This window comes from Sander lucioperca, chromosome 23 (genome assembly GCF_008315115.2).
Source record: "Sander lucioperca isolate FBNREF2018 chromosome 23, SLUC_FBN_1.2, whole genome shotgun sequence".
NCBI lineage: Eukaryota > Metazoa > Chordata > Actinopteri > Perciformes > Percidae > Sander > Sander lucioperca.
The window spans coordinates 6,528,262-6,542,954 of NC_050195.1; the positions used below are offsets into that span (position 1 = coordinate 6,528,262).

The window sequence follows — 14,693 nt, forward strand, 5'->3', positions numbered from 1 at the left end:
ACAACCCCGCAGATTCAGAACCAAAACGGGTCAGAAGAGTTTCCAAAGGTCTCCGGTTTAGGGGCTCAGAAACACCAGAGCAGGGGGAATGAGAGGGGGGAACGCCAGAGCAGGGGGAATGAGAGGGGGAAACACCAGAGCAGGGGGAATGAGAGGGGGAAACGCCAGAGCAGGGGGAATGAGAGGGGGAAACACCAGAGCAGGGGGAATGAGAGGGGGAAACACCAGAGCAGGGGGAATGAGAGGGGGAAACGCCAGAGCAGGGGGAATGAGAGGGGGAAACGCCAGAGCAGGGGGAATGAGAGGGGGAAACGCCAGAGCAGGGGAATGAGAGGGGGAAACACCAGAGCAGGGAGAATGAGAGGGGGGAACACCAGAGCAGGGGGAATGAGAGGGGGAAACGCCAGAGCAGGGGGAATGAGAGGGGGAAACGCCAGAGCAGGGGAATGAGAGGGGGAAACACCAGAGCAGGGGGAATGAGAGGGGGAAACACCAGAGCAGGGGGAATGAGAGGGGGAAACGTAGCAGAAGATATTCCTTTTTAAACCAAAACGTAGTAATCTGAATGCAGCCTTAAAGGTTTCCACCAACAAACCAGCAGGAGTCTTTTCTTGTGAAGCAGTAAATGAAGTGTATTTGTCAGCCAGATTCACAGTTCTTTGTTCTTGGTGATATTCAATAAAAACACCAGCTGCTGATGCTCTGCTTCCTCTGCTGTCAATCAAACATGTTCACTGACACACAGTCAGAGGCTGAGAGACAAAGGAGCAATCCTGAGGCTGCTCCTTCAACAGAAAAACACTATTAAATAAACTAAATGTAAAAATCATGATGTCTTTTTTACTCTAAGAAGGGATGATTACTTTATAACATTTACTATTTGGTTTTCATATTGATAATAAAAACTATCACCAGATTGTAAACTTTTCTTATTTTGGTCTTTCACCTTTGTCCTTTTTTCTAGAGATCAGTGGTCAGCATAAACATAAACATAAGATCAGAGTGAAGAGGACATATGAACGTGTGACTGAAGGAGCTGATCAAACAGGAAGTGGAACCCCCCTCAACAGGATCTTCACTGCGCTCTACATCACAGATGAACTGAGTGAAGAAGTTAATACCCAACATGAGGTGAGGCAGCTCGAGACAGCTTCCAAGATGAAGACCCTCCATGACTCTCCAATCAAGTGCAGCGACATCTTTAAAGCCTTACCTGACCAACAGAAACACATCAGAGTCGTTATGATGATCGGCGTCGCTGGTGTTGGAAAAACCGTCTCAGTGCAGAAGTTCTGTCTGGACTGGGCCGAGGGTTTGGAAAACCAAGATGTGGATCTGGTGATTCCTCTTTCCTTCAGGGAGCTGAACTTGATCAAAGATGAGCAGTACAGTCTTCTGGAGTTCCTCCGTGTTTTCCATCCATCATTACAGGAGGTCACAGCAGAGCAGCTCGCTGGCTCTAAAGTTCTCTTCATCTTTGACGGCCTGGATGAAAGCAGACTTTCACTGGATTTCAACAAGAGGAAGGTTGTTTCTGATGTCACACAGAAGTCATCAGTCAACGTGCTGTTGACCAACCTCATCCAGGGGAAGCTGCTTCCCTCGGCTCTCGTCTGGATAACTTCCCGACCTGCAGCAGCCAATCAGATCCCTCCTGCGTGTGTTGACAGGGTAACAGAAGTACGAGGCTTCACTGACGACCAGAAGGAGGAGTACTTCAGGAAGAGAGTCAGTGATAAAAAGCGGTCCAGCAGAATCATCTCCCACATCAAGACATCCAGGAGCCTCCACATCATGTGTCTGATCCCAGTCTTCTGCTGGATCACTGCTACAGTTCTGGACCACATGTTGACTACAGACCAGAGAGGAGAGCTGCCCAAGACCCTGACTGACATGTACTCACACTTCCTGCTGGTTCAGACAAAGAGGAAGAAGCACAAGTATGCTGAGGGACATGAGACGAGTCCACAGGAGCTGACGGAGGCTGACAGGGAAGTTCTTCTGAAGCTGGGGAGGCTGGCGTTTGAACAGCTGAAGAAAGGAAACATCATGTTCTACCAAGAAGACCTGGAGCGCTGTGGTCTGGATGTCACAGAGGCCTCGCTGTACTCAGGAGTTTGTTCAGAGATCTTCAAAAGAGAGAGTGTGATCTTCCAGAAAACAGTCTACTGCTTCGTTCATCTGAGTGTTCAGGAGTTTCTGGCTGCAGTCTACCTGTTCCACTGTTACACCAACAGGAACACACAGGTACTCAAGGACTTCCTGGGGAAAGGCTGGGACTGTGACAACAGTGACCTGAAAGATCGCAATGATGGTGACAGTGAACAGGACTTCCTGGAACCAGACTTCAAGCATAGGGACTCAAACGTCTCAAAAAACCCCGTCCCAAAGTCTTTTCTCAAGAAGATTTTTAAGTCTTTTGGAAAGAAAGATAGCCATGATGAAAGTGACAATGACCATTACCCATCCCTGGATGTCTTCCTGAAGAGAGCCATGGAGAAATCCCTTGAGAGTAAAAATGGCCACCTGGACCTGTTTGTCCGCTTCCTTCATGGCCTCTCTCTGAAGTCCAACCAGAGACTCTTAGGAGGCCTGCTGGGTCAGACAGACAACAGTCCAGAAATCATCCAGAGAGCCATCAACAACCTGAAGGAGATGAACTGTGATGGGATCTCTCCTGACAGAAGCATCAACATCTTCCACTGTCTGACGGAGCTGAACGACCACTCAGTCCATCAGGAGATCCAAGAGTTCCTGAAGTCAAAAAAGAGATCAGAGAAGAAACTCTCTGAGATCCACTGCTCAGCTCTGTCCTACATGCTGCAGATATCAGAGGAGGTTCTGGATGAGTTGGACCTGAGTCAGTACAACACATCAGATGAGGGAAAACTGAGACTGATTCCAGCTGTGAGGAACTGCAGAAAGGCTCGGTAAGTCCAGATGTGATTATCAACACAATAAATCAATGTAAAGCTGAAGCCATCAGTATTAGAGTAAAGATACACACTTCACACATTTAGATTATAAATCATGCATGAGACTGTTCTTAATCACACCTAAAAAAACAGATTATTATATTTTTTCCCACTATTTCTGGTGATATTTGTTTTTCTGATAAATAGGTCTTGAACATCAGTAACAGTTTATTTATTTATGTATTTATTTGACAGGGACAATGCACAGCTCCTTATCAGTTCCAGAATTAGCTATAAGCTAATTTCCATCTGTAGTCCCTGGGCAGGAAACAGAGAATAACATCTCTGTCAAAAGGGAAATCTAACACTGTAGTAAAAGACAACAATCAGATTTCACAGTATTAAAACTCACCCACTACAACAACAAACAACAAGAACCACAACACAACAACACTACTTTGACAACAAGAACCACAACATGAAGACAACAGCAACAATACAATTTCACAACATTAAAACACCACAACAATAGAACCAACAATAACATCCCAACATTTAGACACCACTACAACAGGACTTCACTACATCAAGATTGGCTGTTTGGGTTGATGATTGATGGGAGCATGATTGGGTTGATTTCAGCCATGATTTCAACTTTTAATTTAAAACCAGAAGTTGTTCCATTCTCTGATCTCTCTTGGTACTGAGTTATAATACGTTGTGTCTTTAACAGAGAAGACTGATCTGCCCGACTCGGTAGAACTGTGCCAGCCCCTACCACTTTAAGGCTGAATCTCATTTCTCTGTCTCACCCCTTCCCATTACCCCTACCCCTTAGTTTACCCCTACCCCTTAGTTTACCCCTACCCCTTAGTTTACCCCTACCCCTTCGTCTTACCCCTACCCCTTAGTTTACCCCTACCCCTTAGTTTACCCCTAGCCCTTGTCCCTCGAAACCGAGTGGTAAGGGGTAGGGGTGAAAACATACCCCTATGAAATGAGACACCACTTGGTTACATCATCATACTTTGGTCTGTTTGCAATAAATATTTCTATCACACTGCATGGTGTGTTGTACATCTGTTTCAGTTATCACTGTTATGAATGTCATTGATGTTCAGAAACACTTTCTTTGTTAACAAAAAGCTGTCTTTATTGCCCAATAAAGTAAACATAACATTATTACAACTATTACAACTACTACAACCATAACTTACATGTCCCACACATATAAAAGGCACTCACATGTATAAAACTAAAACAAGACACATAAGACCACAAACAAACTAAAAAACTAAAAACAGCTATTCTGAAATTCCAGTCCAGTCTGATGCCTGTTGACCAGTAACCTTTCCCTCCAGACCCCATTTCTTTCATTAGTGTTCTGTATCATCACCAACAACAATGTACAGGTGCATGAACAGGAATTAATTACACATATTTACAATAATACCGTACCAATACGACAATGAATGGCTACAACATGAACGCAGAAACTTCTGCTCGTTTTCAGCCTGAAAGTGGATCAGCTGCTGGGTTTCCTCAGGCGTCCCTGTGTGATACAGGACGGTATATGTTCCTCAGGCGTCCCTGTGTGAAACAGGACGGTACATGTAAATTATGCAAATTATGTAAATGTAAGCACGTATCGAGAGAGAGAGACGGAGCAGGGAAAGGAAATGCAGCTGAACGAATGCTGCGTGTTTTAAATAGCGTAAACCTCCACAATATAGTCTCTGTGTGGGAAACACTGGATTTTTAAAAATGTTTCAATTACAAACATGGTTGCAAATATATATGTACAGGACTGTGTAGAGCACAAAACAAGACTTTCCTAATTTTTAAATCAATTCTTTAAGCCAAAAATACTTACATTTATGGGTCTCTGTGGTCGATCTGGTCGCCATTGTTGCCGGCGGCGCAGTGTATTCTGGGTACCCCTTGCTTTCAAGTGAGCTCACGTCTTTGCTTAAAACTGAGGGGTATCTACCCCTTCCCCTTAGCCCTACCCCTCGATCAAAACGAGAATTGGGATAGTCCTTACTCTCACGTGAACGCACAAAACTAAGGGGAGAAATGAGACGCAGCCCAAGTGTTGTTTTTTACAGCTTGTGACCAGACCAAAGTTGGGACTAGAGGTCCGTTTCAGAAAGCAGGTTTAGTGAAAACTCTGAGGTAGTTAAAGGAACACGCTGACTTATTGGGACTTTAGCTTATTCACAGTAACCCCCAGAGTTAGACAAGTCCATACATACCCTTCTCATCTCCGTGCGTGTTGAAACTCTGTCTGACGGCTCCACCGCTAGCCTAGCTTAGCAAAGATCTTACTACTTAAATCACAGTTTATGTTTTTAGTTATTCACACAGAGTGACATCATGACTGTGATTAGATTAATCGTGCAGCATTAATAAAAGTTCAATGCATTTTCAAGATGATGTCTCTCTTTCTCTCTCTCACCAACATGACATCATGACTTCACGTAAACATACACGCCGACTTCCTTAAGCCAGGTGGCGTGTTATCTGTACGCATTTTGAGCTATCCGCGTGTATGTCTACTCTGTATACAGCGGGCGTAAACATACACGCCACTTGCTGTGTTATAGTGAGAAGAAAGCAGCGGTTGAGTTTAGGAAACATGACACCCAGGACCCGATCCCCGGTCTCCTGGTGAAAGTCCTGTGTTTGACCCATCCTCCCCCCCGACCAACCTCCCTACGTGGAGTTTCACCCTTTCATGCTACTCGCTACGGCGTCAATTCACACACAATCACAAGGTAATGTAAGTCAATGGAGGCCAAACGGCGTTGATAAACACGCTAAAAAGCGAGAATGTGCCTTGATAACACGCAAATAATGGCATACGAATATGAAGAAACACACACACACACACACACACACACACACACAGACACACAGACACACAAACACAAACATACACAGACACACACACACACACACACACAGAGAGACACACACACACACAGACACACACACACACGCACACACACACACACACACACACAGACACAGACACACACACACACACACACACACACACACAGACACACACACACACAGACACACACACACACGCACACACACACACGCACACACACACACACACACACACACACACACACAGACACACACACACACAGACAGACACACACACACACACACACAGACACACACACACACACACAGACACACACACACACGCACACACACACACACACACACAGACACACACACATACACACACACACACACTCACACACACACACACACACACACACACACACACTCACACACACACACACACACACACACAGTTACATACTCTCTCTCTCACACACACACACACACACACACACACACACACACACACACATAGATACACACACACACACACACACACACACACACACACACACACACACTCACTCTCTCTCACACACACACACACATAGATACACACACACACACACACACATAGATACACACACACACACACACACATAGATACACACACACACACACACACACACTCACACACACACACGTTAAAGGAGAACAGAGAGTGGACCATGTCTCCAAATGCAGATGTCTGAAGTCTCTTTAGTCTGATCTGTCACCAACAACAGGTGATACCTCAACATGTGTCTGATGCTTCCTGTCAGGAAATGATGTCACTTTGTGTTCTGACAGTAAACAGGATCATAAATGATGCACTGCAGACATGTTTGTGCGGGGAGGTAATAGATTACATTTCAGATGAAGAGAACCTGCATCTCTCTTTGCTCAGTGCACATCTGATCAGTTCTAAAGATGACTGAGGATGAAGCAGAGCTCTCAGTCAGTCAGCTGTGTGGTGATGAAGATGACAGTGGTGATGAGGATAGCCTCAGTCTGGGGTTTGAAATGAGAGCAGCAGAAGTGCTGTCCATGTTTCTGTCTTTACTTAGTTTATTTTTATTATATAAAGTCTTGTTCATGTATTTAAATTTGTCAATTTTCTTTAATTCTAACCTAAATTAAACAGTTTACATTTTAAGAGTCAAAGATATGCAATTAAAGTCACAAAAGTAGGGGAGAGCCGGGACGATTGAAACGCGGGACGGATGAAACATTCCAGTTTTCTCCGAGTGCAATGATGATAGACAGACTTCCTCAGGTCAACACATAGAGCAGGTTAACCTCCTTCTATCAGCCAAATATCTTCCTGGTATTTCCTTTTATCAGAGTTACAGCAGGACATAAACAAGTTTTGATGGTCGAAAGTAAACTTCATTAGCAGTTACATTCTTTTGATTATTAATGAGCGTTTTTCATTTAAAGGTTCGACTACGTGCTTATTCTGTAGACTATTTAGTGTTCTCCACAATCCCAGACTTTCATATTGCATGCTAGTTTACATGGAAAGTAAAACAGGTTATAATGACATATATCAATGTCCCCGACCTGGCTGTAACGCCATGTATTTTAAGTAAATGCACAAATATCTGCTTATACAATAATTTATGGAGGTGAGACATGGAAAAGCAGTTTTAGAAAGATGAAAATATATTTGGGCCCCACCAGGTAGGGGGTCGAGTTTTCCCATGTTATCCTATGGAGACTGACGGGCTGGGGGTCGTTAAGGGAACTTATTTGGATGTGCAGTGCCCTAACCCACGTAAAAACCTAGTGAAGTGACATTTTCCACAATAGAAACATGATATAAATGGGAAAACGTACTGTTCTAGCTATAAAAATGGCAGAATCATCCACAGTGCATGATATTTCAAAAACCGCTTCATACACGCTTCAAGGTGACGCCAATGAGTTGTTAACAGATATTCAGGAAGACGTATAGCCCAGCAACAATCTATCTAAAATAACACCTTTTGGGAGTACCATTCATGATATGTAGTAAAATATTGAAGTTGTGTGAAGTTTATATGGCTTAAACTGTTTCACTCGTCCTGACCAGGAGGGACAAATGAAACATGACGCACGTCCCACTTCTGCTGTAATTATTCCTGAACGGTTTTGTTCAAAGCTGAAAATGCAACTGTATTTGACAGATGACAGGTGTAGGTTGCTAGTGACAAAATATTAGCTTTCAGTGTGATACGATCGCTTTGGAAATTACGTTTAATTAAAAAGTGTTTCAACTGTCCCAGCTCTCCCCTACCTTTGTTTCATGTAATATAACATTTTTTTAAATGTATTTAGAAAGAAAGCAAAACATGATAGCATTAATATCAAAACTGCACATAGTACTAACAACTAATTTTAAACAATACTCATTTTAGGGTAAAGATCATTGATTAGGACGTAGTAATGTTGAGCTACACATTTAAAACATCAACACATCTGATCTTCATTCAGATTGAGGAGATGCAGTCTGTCAGAGATCAGCTGTTCTTCTCTGGTCTCAGCTCTGAAGTCCAACCCCTCCCATCTGAGAGAGCTGAACCTGGGGGGCAACTACAACCTGAAGGATTCAGGAGTGAAGCAGCTGTGTGCTGGATTGGAGAGTCCAAACTGTAGACTGGAGACTCTGAGGTCAGTTCATCTATTTTATTCTTGTACAGTGTAAATCTGTCAAAATTAAATCCATAACAGAAGTTTTAAATTTCTATCAGTTCACTTGTTTTCTGTGTTTGTCTGAGTACAAATCACAACAACTCGTTGTGTGTTTTCAGTTTGTCAGTCTCAACAGTTTGTCTCCAGGGGTCCGTTTCAGAAAGCAGGTTTAGTGAAAACTCTGAGTTAGTTAACCCTGAGATGAGGGAAACAGAAAGAGAGGTTAATCAAACCTGAGAGAGAGGGGGTGGCGTCTTGTTCTCTTAATACATCCATGGTTTAAACAGAGAAATTACGAGAAAATTAAGAAGAAGGCGGCAAAAGAAAAGAGCCCTTACAGGGACAAACTGATAGGAACAACAATCTCTGAAACTGGTCCAGTATATTAATCAGTTAACGTCCACTAAAAGTTCTGTTGTTGCTGCTGACAGACTCAGATTATTATTCTAAGTGTCTGACAACATTATGAAAGGATCCCTACAGAGATAGACCTTTTAGTTAAAGAGTAAGATCCTTTTAGTTTAACATGGAACAGCCCCGAAATCACCATCACCAAACTACACCAGACTCCATGTAAATAATCAGTGGTTTTATCATCAGAAAACACACTTCATTCAATGAGGACAGAAACTAAATAAAACTATCAAAAGCCGTCTTTGTTCATCTTTCCACTGTTCCAACAATCACCACTCTGGTTTGGTTGAAATAATCCCTTAATTCACCCATTTACATGTGGAAATATGCTGGCTCTATACACGCTAAAAGTCCTGATTATTTACATGGAGTCTGGCTCTATACACGCTAAAAGTCCTGATTATTTACATGGAGTCTGGCTCTATACACGCTAAAAGTCCTGATTATTTACATGGAGTCTGGCTCTATACACGCTAAAAGTCCTGATTATTTACATGGAGTCTGGCTCTATACACGCTAAAAGTCCTGATTATTTACATGGAGTCTGGTGGGTTTGGTGAATTCGGGGCTGTTTCATGTTTGATGTTAAACTAAAAGGATCTTCCTCTTTAACTAAAAGATCTATCTCTGTAGGGATCATTTCCAGTCAGTGTGGTGTCTCTGTGCTGGACCAGAGAAAGGTCCTTTCTTCTAATTGCAGCCACCCAAGAAATCCGACGTCTCCTTGTCACATCAGATACATGCTTTTTCCATGTAGGGAAACGACAAAACTTTAACACATGGTTCCTACGGTTTCCACGACAATCGTATGAGACACTTGAGCAGTTTTTTACACAGCAGTGTTTTCCAAAAAACAAGTTCCTCTGCTACCAACACAAACAATGAAGGCGTGCTGGCCATGGATGTATTCAGAGAACGGTGCTGGTGGTATCCTCGCAAAATGGCAGAAGGGGGATCTCTGGGGGCGGGGCGCTGTGTAGTGACGACATCTCCTCATTCTCAATAGAAAGAGAGGGAACTTAACCTCAGAGTCAGTTACTATGGGAACTTAACCTCAGAGTCAGTTACTATGGTAACTTAACCTCAGAGTCAGTTACTATGGGAACTTAACCTCAGAGTCAGTTACTATGGGAACTTAACCTGTGACCCTAACCTGGTCGGACTAAATACATGTTCAAACTCGCTGTATGTGTGCATGAGTATTTCCACCAACCAGGTTGTTTGTGGTTGTTGCCATGGTGAATCGTAGTATCATGGCTCCATTCATGCTGCCTTTTTATAGTGGTGGTGCACGGGACAGACAACTTTAAGATTTATTCTTCAATGTGCTGCAAAATTAAATCAATATTCAAAAATGTGTTTACATGTGAAACGCATTTATAATAAAAAAAAAATAAAAGAAATAGGGCTGCACAATCTGTAGAAAAAGTCATATTGTGATTTACAATACTATGATTACAAAAATAAATACACCAAACAGTAAATAAAAAATGTCTTGCAGAAGAAACCCAGAAAACCCTCAACATGTTGGGTTCCTTAAAAAAGTTCAACAAAATATATAGAATATAAAAACATAAAAACATAGTCTATAAAAAGGAAGAAAGGAAGAATTAAATGAATAGAGACAATAAAGAATGAAGAAAGAGAGAGAAGGAAAAGTAATATAAAAAAAACAAGAGACATGTTTACTACAGTTACAGATTATTTAAATGATAGAGGAGAAAGTTTGGTTTGGTTTGTTCAACAGCACAAATGAAAAATAGAACAAATAAGAAAAATACAAATTCTTATTAATGTGGCAGATAAAATGTATTATTTTAACGCTCAGAAACCTGAGGTCATTTTTACAGTTCATTGTCCGTCTGGTTGTATTTTCTAAAAAAGCTTGTATAACATCAACCCTGTTGTCTACAGTCAATATATGAACATCATTGTTTTCAGGAAAAACTGGGCTATTAGAATATGTGTGCTGCAGTGAGGTCACTTGGATGTAAAAAAGGTTGTATGACCTTAAAGACAAATAAATAAATAAATAAAATGGAACATGAATCTCACAGATATATATTGATATCACAGCCAATCTCCTGTCTACATCAGTTCCCATATGTATTAGGAGTCACACTGTGAAGAAATAAACATTATAACTTATACAGTTGACTAAATATATACATTTTTTCAAAAAAAGTCCAGACGCTTTTGCCCTCATGACATTCACTTATGCCAATAATCAAACAATAATAATGTCATATTTAAATCACACACACAGCAATGTTCTAAAACAGTTCTATATATTTGGAGTCATGCAGTGCAAACATAAACATAATGAACATTATAACTCATGTAAAAGGACAAACTATTTACATTTCTTCAAAAAAGGCCCCATTTATGCCACATCTCCAAACCTTCTTCTCTGTAGAACGGTAATAAACTGGAGTGATCCATCTTTCACTCTATAGTCTTTGTTCTCGCTTGGATTCGCTGCAGAGATCTATCTTTCCTCTCGATAGACTCTTTGTATGACGGACCTGCCTTCCCATTGGTTGAAAGACGTCAACACAATCTCGCAAAGCATCATGGGATATTAAAAATGGCAGCTAGCATCGAGCTAGCGGCAAAAATGACGAAAAATTGATAAATTATGGACATCAAGTGGATAAATCTTGGATATAAGCGTTTGGATTTATTACTGAACAACTTCGAAAAGAGGCACAACTTCCAGGCTGGATAGAAAACCTTCTGTAAAGGCTACAAAGACACCAAAGACACCCCCGTGATGGTTAACTCGTTAGCTTTTAGCAGCAACAATCAGGAAGTTTCTACATTAAACCGTTATCAAATGATCTAAATATTAATCAGAGGTGCCGTTGTACGTCGCCGACGACGGCGTCGGGTTCTAAGGATGGGTGTAATCAAAGAACTATTGATTAAGTTACTAAATATACTTTGTACAACCTCTTGGTAAAGTCTGAAATCACCAAGCTTCTTAAGACCCAGTGGCTTCTTCTGTTGTTCTTACTTTATTTTTTATTATATAAAGTCTTATTCAAGTATTTAAATTTTTCAATTTTCTTTAATTCTAACCTAAATTACACAGTTTACATTTTAAGAGTCAGAGGGATGAAATTAAAGTCACAAAAGTACCTTTGTTTCATGTAATATATCATTTTTTTAATGTATTTAGAAAGAAAGCAAATCATGATATCATTAATATAAAAACTGCACATAGAACTAACAACTACTTTTAAACAATACTCATTTTAGGGTAAAGATCATTGATTAGGACGTAGTAATGTTGAGCTACACATTTAAAACATCAACACATCTGATTAGATTCTAAATAGATTTTTATCTTCATCATTTATTCTTTATCCAGATTGGAGAGCTGTGGTTGGTCAGAGATCAGCTGAGCTCCTCTGGTCTCAGTGAGGTCAGAGTCCTGAGTCAACCAGAGGATTGGTTATTATCATCTCCTCCAACATCAAGATCCCAAATGGCTTCTCTTTCTCTAAAGTGTGCTTTGCTTTCCTCTTTTACACACTAACCTAACACACACACACACACACACACACACACACACACACACACACACACACACACACACACACACCACAGATCAGCTTGATTCTGAGTGTACGTTTGTAGTGTTTAAGTGTGGCACAGTAAAGAAGGCGTAAGTCTACATTTCCTGATCTCTGTGTTTTTGGTTAGATAATCAACATTTTGTCTAATTTCTTTACATTCTTTGTCAAACCATTGATCATCTTTGGGATTCTTAGGTTTATTTTTGGATAGTTCCAATTGTGATGATTTAGCAGTCTGCATGATGATGTGATTGACATGTCTGACTGCATTATTTAGGCCTTCTTGACTGTGTACATATGTGGTGTCCAGAAAGGTATCTAGTAGTGTTTGAATTTCGTGTGAGCTGATTGCATTCTGGAACTCTTCTGTGCTGGTTTCGGCCCATCTGTATGATTTCCTGATATTAAACAGCTTACTGGGCTGTGGGGGGGGTGGTGTTGTTGGTCACTGACCTTCTGAGAAACAGTAATTTGGCTGTGGTCAGACAGGGGGGTCAGTGGTTTAACTGTGAATGCACTGAGAGAGAAAGGGTCTATATCTGTTACCATGTAATCAACGGTGCTGTTGCCAAGAGGTGAGCAGAACGTATTTCTACCTAAAGAGTCTCCTCGTAACCTACTGTTGATGATGTCCAGACCCAGGCTTTGACAGAGCTGCAGTAACTCTCTGCTGTTCTTATTGATCTGGGCGTCAGAGTTGGAACGAGGAAGATTAGTTCTGTTTTGTGGATAATTGTGTCCAAATATATAACTGTTACCTAGCTCTGTGTTGTAGTCAGGGAGAGAGCCATTACGTGCCTTCAGGTCCCCACAGATTAGCACACTTCCCTGGGCCTGGAAGCTGCAGATCTGCTGATGGAGAAGGGGGAAGATGTCTTCATCATAGTATGGGGAGTCACTAGGGGGAATGTATACAGCACACAGGAAGATGTCTGTCGGAGGGTTAGTGATGTCTTGTTTTATTTTAAGCCAAATGTGTGAGCGTTCATATTTTATAGGGGTGATGTACTTTGATATTTCTTCTTTGTACCAGATAATAATCCCTCCTGAGTCCCTCCTTCTTTTAACAGTAGGGAGTTTGTCTGATGACAGCATGATTTCTCTGTAGTTTGGGGGGCAGTGAGTGACAGAGCCGGGTCTACACCAGGTCTCCTGGAGGATGATGATGTCTGTGTCTTTGGTGTTGTCTTTGAATTCAGGGGTTTCACTTTTACATCCAAACAATGAAGAGTTAAGGCCCTGAATATTCCACATGGAGACAGGAAATGGCTTCATTGTTGGCAAATACAAATACAGTTTTAAAAAGAGATAAACCTGCAGTAGTAAGTAATAAATGAGAGGTAGGGCTGTCCTGGACTAAAGTAGTAATAGTAGTAACTTAATTTAAGTTACACATGTTCTAAATGGTATCTTCTGTTTAGCTATTTGCAGATGAGTTCCAGGGTTAGGGTTAGGGGAATGGGTTAGTTTATGTGAGAGACCGAAACAAATTATGAGTTATTGTGATGCCAGAGATGAACTCTTTATTTTTAAGTAACGACCAAAAAGAAAAAGGCTAACTCATTCTGCACTGGAAGGTAAAAAGTAAATAGAAATAAATTAGTTAGCATATGAGCATATGAGCATATGAGACTGAGCAGGTGTCTGATCTCCCCCAGGTCTGCAGGTCTGCCAGCACTGGTTGGTGTGAGTGTCTCAGCGTAGCTCCTCTGTCCCGGGTGCTGAGGGTGGTGTTGGGCTGGGCCAGCAGGGTGGGGTCCAGGGGGAGGCCTGGGGAATATGGGCAGGGCGGGTCTCTGTCGGGCTGGTGCTGCTCTGGTCCTGGGGTGGCTGCCTTGTGTATAAGAAGGTGGAGGGTGGTGGGGGCTGGTAGAGTGATGGGGGCTGGGTCTGTGAAGTGGTGGAGGGTGATGGGGGCTGGGTCTGTGAAGTGGTGGAGGGTGGTGGGGGCTGGGTCTCACAAATTTCCCATTGGCATCTATAAGGATAATGGTCTCAGCATCACTGGTTTTCTTTTGCTCTCCAGATGTTTTAGGCTTGTTGGTAGTGGCCTCTCTATGTGGGTCGGTGGTGGAGGGGGTGGGCATTACTGCAGGTTGTTGTGATGGTCTGGTCTTGGTTAGGGTGGAGGTGGATGGCTGTGGTTCAGGTTGAGGGGGACTGTTGATGGTGATGGAGGGTTGTGGTTGGTGTTGGCAGCTCTCAGACT

At 42.0% G+C, this 14,693-nt stretch overlaps 1 protein-coding gene across 1 annotated transcript in view; it reads left to right on the forward strand.

The window, feature by feature from the left end:
- LOC116039065 (NLR family CARD domain-containing protein 3-like) overlaps window positions 1-8,517 on the forward strand; it is a 14,309-nt gene extending 5,792 nt beyond the window's left edge. Inside the window, exons 4-5 of the mRNA XM_035998322.1 lie at window positions 891-2,930; window positions 8,292-8,517. Coding sequence (XP_035854215.1) covers window positions 891-2,930; window positions 8,292-8,502 — 2,251 coding nt within the window. The 3' untranslated portion in view covers window positions 8,503-8,517. The remainder of the gene's footprint in view (window positions 1-890; window positions 2,931-8,291) is intronic.
- Window positions 8,518-14,693: the final 6,176 nt, after the last annotated feature.